The following is a 21,258-nucleotide window of genomic DNA, read 5'->3' as shown; positions in this document are numbered from 1 at the left end:
TCGCAATATACGTCAAAGGGCTTTGCGATATCTGGCATGATCAGGATTGGGGCTGTTGTCAGTCTACTCTTGAGCTGTTGAAAGCTCTCTTCACACTTGTCGGTCCACTCAAACTTTCTGTCCTTTTTCAGCAGTTGGGTCATTGGTTGAGCGATGCTCGAAAAACCTTCTACAAATCTGCGGTAATATCCGGCTAATCCAAGAAAAGCACGGACCTCAGTTTGTGTGGTCGGAGCTTTCCATTCCATAACAGTTTTGATCTTGGCGGGATCTACGGCAATTCCTCCTGCAGACAAGATGTGTCCGATGAATCCAAATTCTTCCAGCCAAAACTCACACTTGCTAAACTTGGCGTACAACCTGGTGCCGTCTCGTGGTTTCTAGAACAATCTCCGGAATCTTGTTCATGTTCTTCTTCGGATTTGGAGTAGACCAAAATGTCGTCGATGAAAACAACGACAAATTTGTCCAAGAAGTTCATGAAGATCTTATTCATGAGATTCATGAAATAAGCGGGAGCATTGGTCAGTCCAAATGACATGACGTTGTACTCATACAACCCATATCTGGTGGTAAAGGCAGTTTTTGGAATATCGGTGGCTCGGATTTTCAGTTGGTGGTATCCAGTTCTAAGATCAATTTTCGAGAAAACTCGGGATCCGGTGAGTTGGTCGAACAAGTCCTCGATCTTGGGTAAGGGGTATTTGTTTTTGATGGTGACATCGTTAAGCTTACGATAGTCGGTGCATAAACGATTTGCACCATCCTTCTTGTCGACAAACAAGACGGGGGATCTCCAGGGGGATGCACTTGGTCTGATCAAACCTTTGGCTAACATGTCATCTATTTGCTTCTTCAGCTCCACAAGCTCGGCTGCGTTCATGCTGTAGGCTCTCTGGGCGATGGGTCCAGTTCCGGGGATTAACTCGATGATAAACTCGATATCCCGGTCCGGGGCATACCGGGTAGATCATCCGGAAACACATCGGGGTAGCGACAAACGACCCTGATTTGATCCAGTAGGCTTGGATACACTTTGGTTGCGAGGTAAATTTTCCGGGTAGTTTTTCGAGACGTGCTCAACTACGATTCCGGTGCTGCTAGTCATGGTTATGGCTTTCTTGGCGCAGTCTATCAATCCATTGTGTTTGGACATCCGAGTCCATTCCTAGGACAACTTCCAAACCTTTGGTTCCAAGTATGATGAGATTTGCAAAGAAATCAACATCATGGATTTTGATTGGCACATTTTTACAAAATTTTCTGGCTTTGGTGGTTGATCCGGGGATTTGAACTATCATAACATGCTTCAAACTGAGGGGTTGAATTTTACTTGTTGATGCAAAGTCTTCGGTGACAAAGGAATGCGATGCTCCGGAATCAAACAACACTCTAGCAGGGGTGTGGTTGACAGAAAACATACCCAGTACCACATCTGGGGCTTCCTGGGCTTCTTCGGCGTTCATGTGGTAGAGGCGGCCGTTGCGGTTGTTGGGGTTGTTGGGGGCGAACTTCTTGCCGGTGGAGACACGGCGTTGCTGCTGAGCAGGAGCAGCGGTGTTGCCGGCGAGCTTGGCAAGACGCTTGGGACACTCGTTGGAGTAGTGCCCCACTACACCACACTCATAACAAGTGATAGTGCTCTTGTCCTGCTTGTTCGCAACGGGAATGGCATTGCTCCCGGTTCTGGGGTTGGTGTTGGTGTTGGTGTTGTTGGTGTTCGGGGCTCGAGGTGGAGCGCGGTTGTAGTTGTTGTTGTTGTAGTTGGGGTTGTAGCCTCCTGGCTTGGAGTTTCCTCCACTTCGGTTCGATAACCGGGGCGAGAGTTGCATCGGGGGTTTGTTATGTCTCGGATTGAAACCTCCGCTTGAGCTAGGGCGAAACTTTTGGGGGTGGCTTGATCCACTCTGATTTGCCAAGCGGCGCTTGCGGTTCTCATTGGCTTGGTTCAACTTGCCCTCCATCTGGATGGCGGAGTCAACCAGGGCTTCGAGGTCGGCGAAGGGGATGTTGACGAGGACAGTCTGCATCTCATCATGCAGCCCGTTCAGGAATCTCTCCTTCCTCTTTTCAACGGTGTCCGTCTCATCGGGGGCATACCTTGACAAGGTGAGAAACTTGTCGCGGTACTCAACCACCGTCATGCGACCTTGTTTCAGTTCACGGAACTCATCCCTCATCTTCTTGATAAGACCCGGGGTACATGGTACTTGCTGAACTTGAGTTTGAAATCCTCCCAAGTCATGAATTGACCTCCGTTCATGGCACGGGTACTGGTCCACCAAGCGCGAGCTGGTCCAGCGAGGTAGTGAGTGGCGAACAACACCTTCTCGTTGGCTTCCACTCCAGCTACTTCAGATTGTTCTCCATAGTCCGGAGCCAATCGTCGGCGTCGAGGGCTCCTCGGTCTTGCTAAACACCGGAGGGTTGGTGTTCTGGAAGTTCTTGAGCTTGGATCCGGGGTGGTCATGATTTCCATGGCCTTGGGCGATGTTCTCGCAAGGCGATGATGTTGGCTTGGCGCTCGGCTCTCTCGGTTTCCCGGTCTGCAAGCAGGGTTTGCAGAAGCTGCATCATCGCGTCGTTGGTGCGATTCGGAGGGGCCATCTGAAGGTATAGAAGATCATGAGATAAGAGGGAACATTCTATGGTTCATTTAAGTTTGAAAAACATTTGAAAACTTGTAATCTTTTCATGACAAACATAACATTCATTCATTCATGCAACACATAGTACAAACTACACACATACTCCAATGGTTTTAAGAACCATTCTCATGCTACGATACAAAGGACGGGATACAACTCACACCTACTATAAGTGAAACTAGTGCAACTACTCCTCATCGTCGATATCAATCGGGACGTAGTCATCCTGTCCGGCCTCCGGGAACTCGTAGTCCTCCTCCTCGGTGTTCTCGTCCTCCTCAAAGTCATCGTCATCGCTCAGAAAGGCGTCTCCTCCCTGAATATCGATGCCTTCATCGTCCTCCTCCATGTGACGAATCTGATCCTCCTGGGCCGTGACAGTGGCCTCAAGTGACGCGATCCGGTCGCGAAGGCGGCGAATCGTAGCGTCCTTCTTGGCACGCTGCTGGCGAAGGTTCCTGCGGTCGTTGTTGAGTAGCTTGATCGCCTCACCCTGCTCGATGATGTGAGCATGGGTCTGGTTCGCGTAAGCGCGAGAGGCGTCGAGGTCCCTCTCGAGTCCGGTAGAGCATGAAGTCCAAGTGATCCACATGGTGCCTCAACTGGGGTGGAGTGGCACATCCATGGGTCTTCCGTCGAGTTACGCCGTGCGAGATGCGCAAAGCGTTCCTCACGAAGGGCTTCGGTATTCTGTCCGCACGACGAGCAAGTGCTTCTGAAGAGCACGTGCAAGCCCGTCGAGCCAGTTGCTTTCCACGAAAGAGAAAAGGATCCTCTCCGAGGTGGGAGGCTCCAGCTTGCCCCTCAAGTCGGCAGTGATAATCCACTGCAGTTCCCCTCCCGGCTGGTCGTCCACCTGAATCCCGTGAAACTCGGGGTGTGGGCGGCCAAGGTGATCCGACAGGGAGTCGAGGTCATGCTCGAAGATCAAGCTTCCTCCGTTTCCAAGCTGATAAAACTTGGTGTTGAGGGGTTCATTCGGCTCCATCTGAAAGAGAATTGGATGAGTAAGTTAGAGAGTGCAAAGTGTGGCAAGGTTTTAAGTTGATTTAAATAAGATGGAACATGATCAAATTTTGGCAAAGTCTCAAAGACAAGAGTGTAGTAAATTTTCACAAATAAGTCCTTTCATTTGATTTCAAAGTTAAATTTTTCAGAACGCCCATTCTAACTAAGGTCTTCTAAGGTCAAACAATGGCTCTGATACCAACTTGTCAACACCCGGATTTTTAAGTCCGAATGCCTATTATGTCATACATCGCAATCCCAGGAATATTGTTGTTGCGAGGCATAATAGTTAAGTATCACAGTCATCATTCATTACAAACCATAAGTCTTACAAATTTGGAATCACATGATCCATATTACACGAATAGTTGATCTATCGATCAACGAACAAACACAAGTTCATAGTTCAACATAGCGGAAGCGTAAGATACAAGGACTCTCGAGTCCACAGGCCAACGCTTGACGTCGGAAGGCGCTTAGTTGTCGTAGGCGTCCTGCTGGTCATCTCCTTGTTCATCTTCATACTCTGGCCATTTGAATAGCCAGGGACAAAGCCGTGAGTACGTTGAGTACTCGCAAACTAATTCAAGAAAAAGTGCTAGACATTCTAGTAGGGTTGGCTAAGCTCTAGTTTATTTGCATAAAGCTAGTTTTGGTTCACAAAGTTTTGAGAAAAACTTCTTCAGGTGCTAACTAACCCAAGGGGGAACATTAGTGTCATTCCCACCATTCAAGTGGTGATTTCAATTCAATTCACCACAAGTCAATTCACCATCACCTTTCAACATCATTTTCAAAGATATGACATCGGAAACTGTATGGCCTTTCCAACCGTCCGTAACCGTGGACGCGGCTATTCGAATAGGTTTACACTCTGCAGAGGTTGCACACTTGTGCCACAACATTTGATTTCATCCGTCGGGATTTCCCCGAATAATCGTAACACAGTACGCGGATCATCAACCATAACCTTTCACTTACGAATCCTAGTATGAGCGCCTCTCCCCATGAGCTTGGCCTCCCAGTGAAGACCAACTGTCAACCCGGGAAGCGCACGTGGCTTGGGCCGGACATTCACCTCCTTTCGCATCATATCGTATCGTTTCTTTTGTGGTAGAGGCAGCTTTCGGCATAACCCCGATGACGCTTGTTTAGAGGGAACCCATACTAAGACGCATAAACTTCCAGTTAAGCCCTACCCATAATCAGGTATTGTGGGGGTACTTGAGAATTGGAAAGGTATCGCATTCAAACCAACATCATGTTTTATCAAAAATCACCATCTTCTCTTGGTCATATTCACCTTCAAAAATCATTCAATGGAATGCATCTTCATTCCAAGGTTTCAAATTCCTTTCAAAATCACAACGTTCCCATCTAGAGTAGTCAAGTTTAGTTGATTAGCACTAGCTCTAAGTCATGAGGGGTGCTACCTTGCTTTGCTTGGAAGGGCTAACTCACTACTCTAACAACCACTTGTATTTTGACCAAAGTTAACTATAAAAGGAAAAATCATTTGGAAAACAAGTAAAACTTGGGATGGGTTCTCATAAGAAAAGGTAAGACATGGTGCCTTGCCCCAAAGGGGCTTTGCACTTGGCAAGAATAAAAGCTTGCATAGTAATTTAGCTTGCCTTGGTAGTTCTCAAACTGTTCCTCTTCCTCCTCCTGGTAGCAACCTTCTTCTTCGGCGTACTCTCCGGTGCTACCGTCTAAATTTGAATACGAGTATAATTACTCACTAATTCCAGGGCTATTCCACACATCACAAATAAACACACAAACTATTCTATGCACACACATAAATAAACTAGGGTGCATGGGTTGTGGGATTAAAATAGGATTTGTATTCTATATGTAAATGATAGTTTCCATAGGGTTCTTGAGAAATAATTTCCTCTCATTGAAATCTTCTTAAGATTTAATTTCTCCAACAATCATGGATGAACTCATCTTGACCTTGATCCAATGTTCATCATCATCATCATTTGGGGAGAATGATTTAAATGAGGTGGAACACCTCATGCCATTTAAATAACACTACACTTGATTTAAATCTCAAGAATTTCATATAAGAGAGTTTGGAACCAGGGGTCCAAACATCCCATGAATTCATGTGATACAAGTTTAAATGAAGTATAAGACTTCACACCATTTAACTTTACTAATTCTGGACAATATCACTAGTTAAACTAGTCAAAATATCCATTCACTAAACCATGGCATGATCATGCAAAGTGACCACACCATTTTATTGCATAAACAATTAGTGTAAGTCAAATGTGAGCTATTAGAGTTGGAATTAACTTAATATCTATTTTGGTTGATTTTTAAGAATTATTTGAATAGGGAAAAGTCCCTGGCTTGTTATTTTTGTCACATTAATTCTACAAAGAATTTGACCAAGAGGCCAGTGGCATTTTGTAGAGAATTTCAGTGGCTTTCCAACAATATCAAATTCACTAAATTTGGTTTAGCCAAATTGAAACTATTTAATTTCAAAGTTTGGGCAGTATTGAAATTGGGTGAAATTGATTTAAACGAATTTTGAAAAAAAGGGCCGGCGGGAAAACGAAGCTGGGCTGATTTGAAATAAAACGGCCCACCTCAGCCCACCACGCGTCTGTGCCCGCGTGGGCTGCCTGACAGGGGGGTCCCGCATGTCAGCGGCGTTTAAAACCCGAAACGGTACGAGCGACGTGGCGCGTTGGATTAGAAGGCGATCCAACGGCGCACGGTCGTCGTCTTCTCCGGCGAGATGCCGAGGTTCTGGCGGCGAGCCTAGGGGGTGGGAGAGCTAACCAGGGCTCCCGCGGTGGCTGGCAGTGTGCGTGATGTAGATGTGGACGACGGCGAAGCTCCTGGCACAGTGCGGCGGCGTCTCTGGATCGGCTTCAATCGACGGCGATCTTCCGCGGCGTCCGGCGGCGGTGAGGTGGCGATTGGGTGGCTATGGCGGGGAATGTCGACGGTGGAGTGGCTCAGGCGGTCGAGTGAGAAGAGGGGAGTGTGCTGGTGTGCTCAATTCGACGGACGGAGCCCTCCTTTTATAGGCGAGTGAGTGACCGTGGGGGCTGCGGCTAAGTCGACAGGCTCGCGGCGATTCCGGCGAGCGGTTGGGCTAGGCGAGGGTGCTACGGTGTTCTCCTCGTCCAGGCGAATCAGAGGGTGGCAACGGCGCGGTCGGGCGCGGCGTCGGTAGGCGACGCATTGCTTCCGTGTCTGCCGTGCTGGTCGCGGGATCGCGTCGTCGTCTCCGGCGGCGGCGGGCACGGGTCGTGGTCTTGGCCATGTGCGGCGACGTCCTGGTGGCGCGTGCGTGCTCAACGGCTAGTCAGGGAGGCCAGGGCGTGCTCGTGGTGGTGGCGCGGCACGTGGCCAGTGTGTGTCCGCGGCGTGCTCACGCGCGACGCGAGCGGCGTCCAGGGCGGGTTTGGGCGCGCGTCGTCCGGCCAATGTCGTCGTCGAGCGCGACCATGGCGGTGCTAGGGCGGCGTAGGAGAGGCGGTGGCATGCTGTGGCGCAGGGGCCAGGGTTGGGGAAGCAAGGGAGAGAGGGGGAGGTGGTCGGCTCGGCGACATGGCCGGCATGGCCATGTCCTAGCTTCTCTCCTCCTCTCCTTAGCTCAACTATGTGGCCTTGATGGTTTAAGGGGACCAGGGAACAATGTAGTATAGCCTTGGTTTGAATTAGGTGAGGTATATCACTATTTGCAATAGTTGCAAATAGTGCCCAATTTTGGAAATTCACAAAAATGTCCAAATTTGAAATAATTCAAATGGTGAACCTTTTTGAAAAGTGAGTGTTGGGATAAGTTGTACTTGACCAGAGATGAATTGAGGTGGTGGTGGAGAAATTAGATTTCAAAATTTGGCCAAAATGGCTAAGGGGAGATTGTTGATCTTAATATAAAGTTGCAACTTTGGATGAGCATAGCTAGTGATCAAAGATGAATTTGGCAGGGTGGTCTTCATCAAAGTTGTTCACCTTGATGTTGACTTTGAAATGGTGCAAGGAGTTAGCAAAGAATGGTTTGGGAAAATTGAATTGCAGGGGCTCAAAGTGGTGATCAGACTAAAATTGGCAGATTTGGTCATCATCACATGTGAGTGGGAAAAGTGTTGGAAATTCATTTGGATGGTGAACCCTTGATTCCAAAAGTTGTAATAAGTGTTTCACAACATTATTCAACTAATGGTGAAGACCAAATAGGTCTAGGGTTAAAATTTATAAAAATGCCATAGGGCATATGTGAGGGTTTTTAGGGTTTTGCCCTTTTATTTGATTTTCTTCCTATTTGATTTATTTGGTTGGTGATCCTCATATGATCACTCTAGGGTTTTAGGGCACATCAAGAACAAGTAATAACAATCATCATGGCATATCACTCAAATGCACAAGTCCTATGCATGGTACTATATGCAAAAGAAAAGTTTTTGTTGGTTTGAAAATTTGTATTTCTGGAATCTTCTAACTTTCTTTTTCATTGAAATTTGGGGTGTTACATATTCTTAACAGGGTCCCCAGTAAATCGGTGCCCAAAACACCGTATGAATTATGGACTGGGAAAAAGCCAACCCTGAATTATTTTCATGTATGGGGCTGTCCTGCTGAAGCAAGGATTTTTAATCCGGTGATGGGAAAATTAGACCCCAAGACAGTCAGTTGCCATTTTATTGGTTATCCTGACAAATCTAAAGCATATCGATTTTATTGTCCAAATCAGACAACGAAATTTGTTGAAACAAGACACGCTGTGTTCTTGGAAAGTGATATGATGAGGGGGAGCATGACTCCCAGAGAAATAGTCTTGGAGGAAAAACAGGAATATGTCCCGATGCCTGTAATCCAAGAGCCAGTGTTTCCAGTACATACTGAAATTGCACCTCAAGTTTCAGCTCCTGTAGCTGATGGTGCTCACATAACTGGACAACAAAAGGACCAAGAACAGCAATTACGAGTGTATTCAAGAAGGCAACATGCTGCTAATGCAACACCTGCTGATACACCGGCGACTGTTCCAGATGTCACATCTAATGATGCTCTTATTGAAAATAATCAGCAGTCTCAAACTGTTATTAATGTGCCGAATAATGAGCCTCTTAGAAGGTCACAGCGGGCTAGAAAGCCTGCTATTCCTGATGATTATCTCACCTACATGAGTGAGGATACAAATGAGCCAGTGCTAGATAATGATCCCACCTCATTTAAGGAGGCTATGCAAAGTGAATATTCATCTAAATGGCTTGATGCTATGAAAGATGAAATGAAGTCCATGAGCACTAATGATGTATGGGACTTAGTAGAAATCCCTGAAGGAGCCAAGACAGTTGGATGCAAATGGGTCTATAAGACCAAACGTGACTCCAAGGGTGATATCGAAAGGTTTAAAGCAAGGCTTGTGGCAAAAGGATTCACTCAAAGAGAAGGGATTGATTATAATGAAACTTTTTCACCCGTCTCTTCGAAGGATTCATTCAGAATAATTATGGCACTCGTAGCTCATTATGATTTAGAGCTACATCAGATGGATGTTAAAACAACATTTCTAAATGGTGACTTACGCGAAGATGTTTACATGGCACAACCAGAAGGTTTTGTTATGGAAGAAAATAAACATTTAGGATGTCATCTGAAGAAATCCATCTATGGTTTGAAACAAGCATCAAGAGAGTGGTATCTCAAATTTGATCAAGTCATAAAGAAATTTGGTTTTAAGGAAAATAAGAAGGACAATTGTGTTTATGTTAAGTTCAGGAGGAGTAATTTTATCTTCCTGATATTATATGTTGATGACATACTCTTGGCCAGCAGTGATAAAAATATGTTGATGGAGACCAAGAGATTCCTGTCTTCAAAGTTCGATATGAAAGATCTCGGTGAAGCAACTTATGTTTTAGGAATTGAAATTCACCGGGATAGATCCAGAGGGATCTTGGGGCTATCTCAGAGAGCATATATTGAAAAGGTACTGAAAAAGTACAATATGTATAAGTGCTCAGCCTCGCCTGCTCCTATTGTTAAGGGCGATAAATTTGGGACTTTCCAGTGCCCAAGAAATAATTATGAATCTGCGCAGATGAAGTCAATTCCTTATGCCTCAATTGTTGGGAGTCTTATGTATGCACAAGTGTGCACTCGCCCTGATTTAGCTTTTGTGACCGGGATGCTTGGCAGATATCAGTCCAATCCAGGTCTGGATCACTGGAAGGCTGCTAAAAAGGTATTGCGTTATTTGCAAGGTACTAAAGGCCTCATGCTTACTTATGAGAAATCTGACAACCTCGAAATAGTGGGTTATTCAGATGCTGATTTTGCGGGGTGTGTTGATACTAAGAAATCCACATCAGGTTATATCTTCACCCTTGCAAAAGGAGCTATATCATGGAAAAGCTCAAAGCAAACTGTCACTGCATCGTCGACAATGCAGGCAGAATTTGTAGCATGTTATGAGGCTACCGGGCAGGCGGTATGGTTGAAGAATTTTATCTCGGAACTAAGAGTGATTGACAGCATTTCCAGGCCTCTCACTCTATACTGCGATAATCAACCCGCAGTGATCTATGCGAGTAACAACAAGTCAAGTGCAGCTGGCAAATTTATTGACATTAAGTATCTTGTTGTGAAAGATAGAATCCAGGATCAAACAATAGATATCAAGTACATTAGTACTAAGTTTATGTTAGCGGATCCGCTCACGAAAGGCTTACCACCCAGCGTATTTAGAGAGCATGTTGCCGGCATGGGTTTGGTTGAAAGCTTTTAATCCTGGAGAAGTTGGAACTATTATGGCACCATCTCCCCAAAAGGGGCTCATTTTGAGATCGGATGGGAACCATAGTCACTTGGTTTAGCAGTACTTAATTGACTGTTGTAACCTATTGTCTTGGTGTACCATTTTATCAAAAGATGAGTCTGTAATGTTTATGATGTTTATGTAAAGAATTATGTAAATTAAGTTAATATATGATGTGAATAAAGTTTATGGAGCTCATAAATTAAAGAGGTTCATTTTGATATGAAGTAATGTGCTATAGTCACTAGATTAAATGGTACCTAACAGACCATTATAATCTTTTCGTCCTAGTGCATTATTTTGTTGAAAAAATGAGCTTATAATGATCAGCCTTACGATCAAGGGGGAGAATGTTGGATATTTTGGTGATCTAGGCTGCTCTCCTAGGTCAGATCTTTTTGGGTTGCTACAGTAGGACGGTGCTACAGTAGGGCGGTGCTACAGTAAATGGCCACCTATCCTTATGTGTTGTCTTGATCGGAGACATCGATTTTGATCCAACGGTGCTGGTTCCCCTAGTGCATAGTGCTAAACATATAAAAGGGGTCAAATGACCTAGAAGAGGAGTGTGTGGAACACGGCTGCTCTCAGCTCTCTCTCTCACTCTCTCTCTCACACAAATTAAGCCACCGATCAGGCTAGCACTAAAGCACTGGGAAGAATCAAGCACAAGTTGCTCCATTTTGGTGTGAGCAATTAAACAAGAGGAGACATGGCATCATCTTCAGATCAAGGTATTTCTGATCTTATTCTTTTGTGGCTCAAACTAGAGCTAGTTGATCCTGCTGGATTCAACAACGAGATGACAGCAAGGGCTAAAAAAATGTTGACATATTCTTACAAATACTTTGAAGTCTTTTATCATGATTGTATGGAAGGTGCACATTTTCTTTTACTCATGTGATATTTTTGTCGCTAACTCATTTTAATGTACTATAGGGTTCGATTTCATTATGGCCACCCTGATGTGTTTGATAGACTCTTCCATATTACTAGGGGTGGTATAAGTAAAGCTTCGAGGACTATCAATTTAAGTGAAGATGTTTTTTCAGGTAAACTTGTGTCTCATATGAAAATTTTGTAGTCGTCCCTTACCTAAAATGAATTAATGCGAACAATGTTCTTAGGTTTTAATTCGACAATGAGAGAAGGAAATATCACGCATCATGAGTACATGCAAGTTGGTAAAGGACGTGATGTGGGAATGAACCAAATTTCAAGCTTTGAAGCAAAGGTCGCCAATGGCAATGGTGAACAAACATTGAGTCGTGACATCTATCGTCTTGGACAAGGATTTGACTTCTTTAGACTGCTCTCGTTCTTCTACACTACAGTTGGATTTTATGTCTGTTGCTTGGTAAGTAAATGGGAAGGAAACTCTATTCAAAATAGGACTTTAATTTTCTGAAAACCAATGTGAAATGAGAACGGTATGAGATAGGATATGCAAGACACCAAACGGTAGATTGAGAAATCAACACTTGCTAGGAAAATTAATGCAGTTCTACCTTCTCGTGGAGCCCAGTTTCTGAATCTTTCAACATTGCAAAGGCAGAATTCGGTAATACATCCTTCAGCAAGCTTTCATTCTCGGAAATGCAGTCTCCTTGAGGGAATTCAACAGAAGGTGGCTTGAATTTCTGCCTTTCCACACAAACTTTTGTTCCCTGATGAGGATCCCTTTTCAGGAGCATCAACCATATTTTTGGAGTTCTTAAGAGCTTTGAACCAAGTCCTTCAGTCTTGGGTTTCTTTCATTGCTTTGACCGCCATCTTCTTCTTTTTCTTCTCAGCACCTTGCTTTTTCTCCTTGTTAGATTTTTATGATCTTGCAAGTTCCCAACTGGCACCAAGTTCCGTCTCATAAATGATTGTTTATCAGCCTCCTCTTTCTCAAGCTTTCGAAGACTTTCCTTCAACAAATTCTCAGCAAAAGTTTGTGCTGCAATTAGTTCTTTCTACCTATGAATTTGTGTTGCTATCTTTTTTCTCTCCAGTTGAACTGGCTTCATTTAGGAGCATCCTAAAACTAAAAGCAACATATTTATTTGATAACCAAAAAATGGGATAAGAAGCAGAAATTTCAAGGACAACTAGAAGGACAACAGAAATCATTGGTACCGACCTGTTAATGTTTAATGCATGGGCACCCCTTCAGGTTGATCCGTGATATCAGCAGGCTTAATAGAAGAATTGACAATGATTTTCTCGATATTGTTAACCTTCGCTGCAGCAACATACCAGCAGTATCTAAGATTCACTATGCCCAAACTGTCTACATCCGGCAAATTATAGACAAAGTTAAGGAACACCACACTTTCTTTTTACCTGAATATGAGAAAAAACACTTGACTTTGAACTCAGTTCCCTTTCAGGATTTCATTTACTATCCATACACATAACTGCTAGTTTAGCCATGGTGTCAACATGTAATTTGTTCATTTCCCTTCTGTCAGGTTACCGTGCTTGCAATCTATGCATTTTTACACGGAAGGTTATATCTCATCCTGAGTGGTCTGGAAAACAGTATTCTTCAGGATAAAAGTATTCAGGACAATATCAAGACTCTTGAAAATGCACTGGCTTCACAATCGGTTTTCCAGCTTGGTTTGCTGCTCGTCCTTCCTATGGTCATGGAGGTGGGCTTAGAAAAGGGATTTGACATAGCGGTAGCAGAGTTTGTTATGATGCAGCTTCAGTTGGCCTCTGTGTTCTTCACATTCCAGCTTGGTACCAAAATACACTACTATGGGCGAACGGTACTCCATGGTGGCGCCAAATACAGACCTACGGGACGTGGATTTGTTGTGTACCATGCAAAGTTTGCTGAGAATTATCGCATGTACTCGCGAAGCCACTTTGTTAAAGGACTTGAGATGCTAATACTTCTAATTGTGTATGTAGCCTATGGGAAATCCGATCGCTATATATCTGTTACCATCTCAATATGGTTCCTAGTTGCATCCTGGCTATTTGCACCGTTTATTTTCAATCCTTCATGCTTTGAGTGGCAGAAGACGGTTGATGACTGGACAGATTGGAGGCACTGGATGGAAAACCGGGGGGGTTTCGGTATATCTGTCGACCAAAGCTGGGAATCTTGGTGGATAAGTGAGCAGGATCACCTCAGGAAGACCAGCATCCCTGCTCTTCTCTTGGAAGTCATTTTCGCTCTTCGTTTCTTGATCTACCAGTATGGTATCGTGTACCATCTGAACATTGCAAACGATAACAGAAGCATTATGGTACTTTCTCTACATATGATCTGTTTTTTTGCTCATTTGTAGTTCATATTGTTGCACTGTATCCTAATGCAATTTCCATTTCCTTTCGACTCCTAGGTGTATGTATTGTCATGGGTAGTTATACTGCTGGCTCTAGTAGTTTTGAAGGTAAGTGTTTGGCCTTTCATTTTTGAACAGTACTTCGGATGCTTAAAAGTCTTACATCTAGATGCTTTAACTTTTCTTCAGTTAGTTTCAATTGGACGGCAGAAATTTGGGACAGACCTGCAGCTACTGCTCCGCATTCTGAAGACTTCTCTGTTCCTCTTGTTTGCTGTTGGGATAGCGGTCCTAGTCATTGTATATCACCTCACAGTTGGTGATTTCTTCGCTTAGTATTCTTGGGTTACTACCAACTGGTTGGTGTATTCTTCTGGTGAGTAAAACCTCTATGTACCTACTTTTTTTTGAGCTTTGTAGGTGCTCCAAAAAGGTGAACTAAAAAAAATTGAACTCTGTGCATTCCTACCTGGTCGAATGCGAACCAGAAAACAACGTGCAGTCCGTTAATTCTCTACCGGCTAACTCAAAGCTCATTAATAATTTGAATATGTAAGATGATTTTGTGTTAATTCAGTGAGAGTTTTCAACTTTATGTATGCACTTGACCTAGTGCAATCAGCCAATCCATTTAACATGGCATACTAGCCATCCGCTAATCAGTCCAGGCACGTGGGCAGCGCCGAACCTATGAACCCACAGGTTTACACCCTCTCAGAAGAGTTGCCAGCTGAACCTTGGGCCTGGAAATTTGCCACAGGTGCACAGGTCCGAACCAGACCAGACAACCTGCACATGTTGCTGCATGTTTGTGGAAGCTGCTAGATACCAAGTTTTAGACGAGTTTGTGGATTTGTAAATGTGTATCAGGTTCTGTTTGGAAGTAGATATTCAAGCCAAGGAATTGAAATGGGGCTTCAAAACTGAGAGGGGAAATGGATGAGCATCTCGGGACGCAAATTCATCTAAACTGAGGCGTCTGCAATCCTTCTTCTCTCCCACCAATCACCCCACCGTCCTGCACCCAAATACCCAATCCCCTCAGCCGCCTCCTCCCCCAATCCGCCGCCTACACGAGCAGCCCCTGGAGAAGCAGGGTCGGGACGGAGCGTGCGGCCGCTGCCCCGTGCCTCGCATCTGGTGGAGCGTGGCCGTCTCGCGGTGCCCTCTGCTTCCCACCCGGCAGCTGCAGCACGGCAAGCACGCGCGGGGACGCGGTCGGCGGCGGCCGAACTCCACGAGCAGCCCCTGGAGAAGCATGGCCGGGAGGGAGCGTGCGCATCCGGTGGAGTCTATTTATTACCCTTCCTTAATTTTTCTCCTTCTTCCCATCTTTGTTTGTGCAGATTTCGGTTGTCTACGTGACTACGCCTACAAGGGCTTCGATTAAAATCCAAAAAGGGTGGGTTGAGATTGATTTATGTTAGCCATGTGATTTAATTCTGCAAAAAAGTAGTTTCAGTCGGCATAACAGTATGAGTACTTGATTAGCTCTTTGCAAGTTAAGTAAAATTGTAAATAAGCAAAAAATATTGGGTCAAAAATAGTTTCAGTCAATCAGAAGAAGAATTATATGCTCATTGAGTACCATCTGATTTCCCTTTTTAAAATGGACACATACCATGTGGTATAATATTTATGAAGAATGGCCTGGAAATTGCAAGTAAATTGTTACTTTGTCCCTGTAGCTTCTTAAGGAGTGAGATGTGTATGCTGGTAGCATCTAGAGATGCTTGATAGGACAATATAATGTGTTCACTCTTTTGTTTGTATTTAGTTAGAGTGTAAGCTGTATCTGTTTAATTGGATTTGTGATAGCTTGGACAATATAGCCGTTTACACCTGAAATTTCTTAGATTGCTATGTGCTTGCCTATTGCCTTTTCTTAAGTGCACATTTTTGTTTTCCCTTGTGCAGATCGGAGATACTAGCCTATGAATTGCATGGCAGCTAATTGTCAGCTATTAATTCTTGTTCAGCAATGTCTGTGTACGTATTTCAGGTATGGCAACAAAACAGGACAGAAACATTTTGTGCTTTTCAGTAGTGAAATTGTGGATCATAGTTTGTTCCCAGTAGAAACGACGGATAAAAGAAAAGGTCCTGTTGAGTACGAGTGCTGCATTCAAACCTAGCGGCAAGGGCAGAGCTGCTAATTGAACTTTACACGAGCTGCTAATTAAACTTTACACGAAATAGAGCTTGCTTTTCTGGTCTTGAATTGTTTTCAGATTGTTTCAAAGCAGTAACAAACAAACTGTACAAATAGAGCATGTACATCTGGTCCTTAAATTGATTAGAGTGACTTTTAATTATTTCTTATGTGCAACTCTCGGTGTTATTGGCTGTTGTTATATTTCTAGCCACCAGAGGGTGTTTCTTATTTTCCTGCTTTTCAATATGAGTTTGATTCAGTGCCCTGTATTTTAGAAACTTCTCATGGTGCTCTACAAGTGACACTTCATCAGAGAAAGAAATTCAAGAGGTTCCTGATCATATGAAGATGATTTCTATGACCAGCCCTTTTGCTGTTTGGACGCAAGTTTTATTGAGAGCCGCTGCTGGTTTCTTTGATAGGGGACCAGATGTACACATCCACGGGAGGTGCTCTTGCTCCAAGAAATACTTCAGGTCTGTTTGATGATTCTTTCATCCATTTAGTTTTAATCAATGTTCATGAAGTCCCAGCTTTTTGGGTACTTTTGTGCTCATGGTAACCTGAAACCATTCATGCATCCATCTTCTTTCCATTTGATATTTCAAGGATCTAGAATATAACCCCTTTTCCATTTTTTATTCCAATATTGCAGAGCAACATGGTGTGGAAGTTTCAGCAAATGATGTCATCATAAAAACATTATGGGATCTTATAAAGTCATGATTTCTCACCCATACTCTCGGCGGCCCGTGAAGCTAGCGGTGAACATAGATACATGAATTTGTTTTATGTCAATGACATGCTCTGCTTAAGCTTGCAGGTTGAGACCTTCCTCCGCTCACTGTTTTACTTTGGTCATTAGAACAAAATACACATCACATTCTTGTGCAAATGCTTCTCTCTCAGATTAACATATCTGTTTATGCCTAGATCTGGGCTCTTTTTCAGAATATGTGAAGCTATTATTTTTACTTACCATTTAGGGTGTTCAGTTGCCATCGTTACTTAGGTCTGGGCTTCTTTTGTAAGTTCAGTTATGGTTTCCCTTTGGACATGAGATAGATACTAATCTTGGATGCATGCTTTATAGCTATTTTCATTTCGGAGTTCTGTGTGGCTCTTCGAAGCACCAAATAACCTTACATCACCTAACATTTCACACGTCGGGTTGCCTGGTTAAACTTACGGCTGAAGCCTCGAGACAACAAATAGTTTGGCCCTTTCAAGATATCCAACATGAACTGCTAATGATTCACTTCTGTTCAGATCCTTCACGTTGATACATGTTTGCTGTCAGGTGCATTGTGGACCAAATGGTCAGCCTGGGATTTTCGGGAGCAGCGGATGCCAGCTAGGAGGCGGCTCAGCTTGGACCGGCGATGGCGCTGTCGACTCCCCACTGTATATATTATTTCTCTTCCCACTACATGTTAATTGCATTGGTTTCAAAACCTCCATAAGTTTCAGTTTTTGTTGTATTGTTTTTATTCTATTTTAAGGCCTTGTATGTTTGTTGCAAATTCTTAAAAGAAGAATGCAGTTGCTTGAATGGAAATTGTTCTTAAGCAGAATGTGTTATACAAGAAATGCTTGAACCTATTGTTGTTTCATGGTTGGATCTATGTTCCAGTGATCTGCTCTTAATATTAAACAAAGTTCAATTTCTTTCTATGCCAAAAGAAGCACACCGAGTTAGGAACCTTGATCAGTGTCTGGCAAAAATTCTTGTTGCATATATATAATAACTTTGAAATGTTGTAGTGTATTTGGAGGTACCACTTTCCATTAATTAGATCTAGCAAAACTTTCTGTAGCTTATTTTTACTACAGTTGACATGAAAGTCGAATTGTTGGATAATGGTACTATGCTCTTGTTTGTACTCAATACAGATATAAAAGCCTGAGGTCATCGCCTCCAAGACCAGAAGGTCCTGCTTACTTGTTTATTATCGGTATGATAACTGCAGGTAATACTTATATTGTTGTTTACTCATGTATCACTTAGAGGTAAATAGGTAACTGAATCTTTTTGAGGGCGCCTCTTCCTGATAGAAATGATGTGGACGACTTATCCCTACTAACTATTTCACTTCAAAAATAGGTAACTAAATCTTTTTTTAGGGTTGTAGGTAACTGAATCTCTTTTTCTTCTCTAGATGCAAAGCATCCAGGATGTGATCAGTCATACATTGGGTGCCGAGGGCTTTTGTTTACACTGGAGAATGACATTTATCGTTCCAGTCCTTTGACAGTGCAGCTGAACTGAAGAGCTGTCAAAGAGAAGCGCGTTTCAAGATTGCATTGGACCTGTGTGCAGTGTAGATATATGTTTTTAACATCATTAAAATCAACAATTATGTTTAGTATCACACAACGACTGAAAATGAGTGAGGATCAGGTGAGCTGCCATGTCTACTCTCATGTCAGTTCAGAGTTTATATCCTTCTGAGGGTAGTCGCAGTGAAGAGCTTTGAGTACAAAATGACCATCTTTGTTAAATATGTTTGACCTCTTACAATTGGATTTTACTCTTAATTTGGTTCGTGCATTATATTTGAGAAATTAGAAATTGTTCTTGGGTCAGTAATCCCTTTAATTTATTTGTTTTTGACGTTCCAAAGTTGCTGCTTATCTAAAGTGGGTTTTGATTTTCTTCATTTTCTTTTGCAGTTTTGTTAGATAGGCTGTCAAGTTTTGGTTATTGTACAGTGGTTTCAGTTTTGGTTTTGGTCACAACCACGCTTCTGGTGTTGTACTGGAAGCCCTTTTGGTTTTGTATAGTGGTTTCCGCAATATTGCTCTTGTTGTTCGCCATCATCAGAGCAAGGAAACATAAGCGCAAATAAACATAGTGAACGATGTTTGTTCAAATAAGCTCAAAATTGGTGCTCTTTGTTCTGAATGCTGTGACTGGAAAGTGTGCTGAACATGGCTCCATATGTTCTCACTTGAAAAATCATTAATCATAGTTGAGTCGTGTTGGGGGCAGATGGACGAATGTTCTTAATCATATCCTCATTGATCATCTCAATTGTATTTGCTTCTGCTTTATTCAGTTTGTTTCTTCCAAACTAAATTACACATGTTGTTCCTTCTCTATTTTATGTTTTTCCATGCAATTAGTTGAGCTTAAATTCTTTGGACTCATGTCTGCAACCGACCTATTCTGTTCTCGGTTTGATCGAGCTTGCACCCTGGTGAATATAAAGATTTGTTGTCGTTTCAGAAGGCACATTGCTTTCTTTATGTTACACTCCATTTGCATAATGTGCATATGCTTAGAAGGGTAAGCACAGAGTTTTGCGCCCCTCCAGTTTTAAAGTGTGTGATGTCAAAATATTCATAGATAAACAATGTTCTAAAAGGCACTCGGATGTGGAAACCACCTGTAAATGAAGGTTCGCGAGGACACTGGAGCTCTGGCCCCTTTTGCTACAGATTTTGGTATACCTTGTATCTTGCAGTGTCCTAGGAGCTCTGGCCCCTTTTGCTACAGGTTTTGGTATGCCTTTGTATCTTGCAGTTTCCTATCTCTGAATAGCAGAGTATGTGGAAATGTTTCATGATTTCGATGTTGGTTCTTGGGTGGTGACTTGAAGTAAATTATGAGTGGATCTCCATGGCATTTTGGTAAAATAGGCAAACTACAAAGATGGACAGGGTCTCAATCCTTATTTTTCTTTTGGGGTCTCTTTTTGACAAAGAGTTAGGTATGCACATGTTTAAAATAGGGTGTTCTTTTGTTCATATGTTTCCTTATCTTTCAATCCCACAGGTGGATCACATTTTGCTATGAATTTTAAGGGTACTGTGTGCTTGCTTGTTAGGACGACTTTATGATACTATCGGAAGTATAGAGTTAAAGCAAAACATCATGTATTTATTTCTACATGGGATCCCATGTCTGCAAATACTTATGCTTGACCAACCAAGTTATGTAAGGGGCCAGATGTATGCTGCAGGTAGTTCTTCGTGATCCGATTAAATCTTTTGGCCTATTGAGGTGTTGGAGATGATTGAATTAATGAAGTTCACTATATGGAGGCTACCTTTCAGTTTTACCTACAGGTTTACTTCTTCTGCTGAGCTTCCTAAGCCCTGTAGCATGCATGGAAGTTTGCTCGTGAGTTAGCATTTGTTATTTGGTATTGTAGGCCTCATAATTTTAGTTCTCTAAAGCTATGCCCATCGATTGTTTAGACATATTCAAACTTTGCGACCTTTTCTTAATATTGGCTTGGTAGAGCATTAGTTTGTCTCTACTATTTTTGTAGCTCAACAATTAGTCTATGGAATCGTACGATAATAGCATTTCATTTTCAGACCAGGGTTGCAATTTTGGAGAAAATGGGACATTTTGGTGACGTGTTGGTTAAGGTTTTGAAGGATCCATTGGCAATGAATTGGACGTATCACATAGCTGACAATAGAAGATATGCAACAAGGACACAAAACTGTACATCGGGAGCTTGCCTGCGGAGAATCAAAGATGGATATCGAGTTCTAAATGCGAATTGCTATCTTTGTGTGTCCATTGAAGGGTATGGCACAGTGAAGATTTTTGTTTCTAACATTATGTGATCTCAGTGTGTTCAATTTGTTTGCTTCTGAATCTAAAATGTTCCATGGGTGCCCCCGCTTTGAATTATCATGTTTTGCCTGCTTTGAATTATAGCAACACTCGAGTACCCTACCTAATGTAGTATTGACATTTAACAGTAGTATTATTGGTTACTCTGCTTTGACATGCTACTGTGATTCTGTCTAAGACCTTCCAAGGTCTCATGGAAGATTTATCAACACTCGAGTACCCTACCTGATGTAGTACTGACATTTGATGGTAGTATTATTGGTTACTATGCTTTGACATGCTACTGTGGTTTTGTCTAAGACCTTCCAAGATCTCACGGAAGAGTTATTGTTTAAACCAAGTGCAATATATGTTATCAATCTCATGAATCCATCTGGACTGAAATGTGTTATCGATACTACATAAAACAACAAGCCTCCGCACTAAAATTAGAAAAACTCGTGGCTTAAGTATTGTCTTGATTTCGTCACTTGTGCCAGTGGCGCAACGAAGTCATCTAGTTACTCCTTTTTTTTTCGAAATTTTTCACCACATATATTAGGTCAGCAAGCCGCCTCATTAAAACCCTCGGTACCTTGGTAGGGAAAAGAGCGCGTGTGAAACTGCCGCCTCTCAATGATCAAACAAAAGAAGACCCAGAATGCAATCTGGTGGATCCTCATGCCACACCACGGAGTAAGGACTTGTCGCTAACCTAGCTATACAATGAGCAACTTGGTTGTTTTCACGAGGTGTAAATCTAAAGATAACATGAGCAAAACCTCTAGCTAGAA

General features: G+C 42.9%; 1 protein-coding gene and 1 pseudogene across 6 annotated transcripts; both read left to right on the top strand.

Moving 5' to 3' along the window:
• The window catches only part of LOC127314866 (putative callose synthase 6), a 39,066-nt pseudogene extending 24,813 nt beyond the window's left edge, over positions 1-14,253 (top strand).
• Positions 14,254-14,536: 283 nt separating this feature from the next.
• Positions 14,537-20,641, top strand: LOC127314867 (uncharacterized). Of its 6 annotated transcripts, none has more exons than XM_071823396.1 (9): positions 14,568-15,138; positions 15,654-15,738; positions 16,167-16,367; positions 16,547-16,714; positions 17,192-17,295; positions 17,785-17,861; positions 18,051-18,292; positions 19,857-19,962; positions 20,218-20,641. In XM_071823396.1, exons 4-7 carry the CDS (start codon positions 16,670-16,672, stop codon positions 18,158-18,160), a joined length of 336 nt encoding a protein of 111 aa, XP_071679497.1. In that variant the 5' UTR covers positions 14,568-15,138; positions 15,654-15,738; positions 16,167-16,367; positions 16,547-16,669; the 3' UTR covers positions 18,161-18,292; positions 19,857-19,962; positions 20,218-20,641. The 6 variants fall into 6 exon arrangements, 4 of the variants coding, with proteins under 4 accessions (XP_071679500.1, XP_071679497.1, XP_071679498.1 ...); XM_071823397.1 differs by having other exon boundaries at positions 14,569-15,138; positions 16,167-16,221; positions 16,314-16,367; positions 18,051-19,962; XM_071823399.1 differs by having other exon boundaries at positions 14,537-15,138; positions 17,785-17,846; positions 18,051-19,962.
• The last annotated feature ends 617 nt before the right edge of the window (positions 20,642-21,258 follow it).

Source organism: Lolium perenne, chromosome 7, assembly GCF_019359855.2.
Source record: "Lolium perenne isolate Kyuss_39 chromosome 7, Kyuss_2.0, whole genome shotgun sequence".
Taxonomy (NCBI): Eukaryota; Viridiplantae; Streptophyta; class Magnoliopsida; order Poales; family Poaceae; genus Lolium; species Lolium perenne.
Note: the sequence above shows the minus strand (reverse complement) of the source record. Positions and strands in the feature narration are given on the sequence as shown.

Bases quoted from the DNA above. Each gene is read 5' to 3' on its own strand.
- LOC127314867 (XM_071823396.1), top strand. From the start codon at position 16,670: ATGAATTTGTTTTATGTCAATGACATGCTCTGCTTAAGCTTGCAG. The intron at 16,715-17,191 runs GTTGAGACCTTC...GTTTGCTGTCAG, and splicing joins TGCTCTGCTTAAGCTTGCAG to GTGCATTGTGGACCAAATGG. The intron at 17,862-18,050 runs GTAATACTTATA...TTTCTTCTCTAG, and splicing joins TATCGGTATGATAACTGCAG to ATGCAAAGCATCCAGGATGT.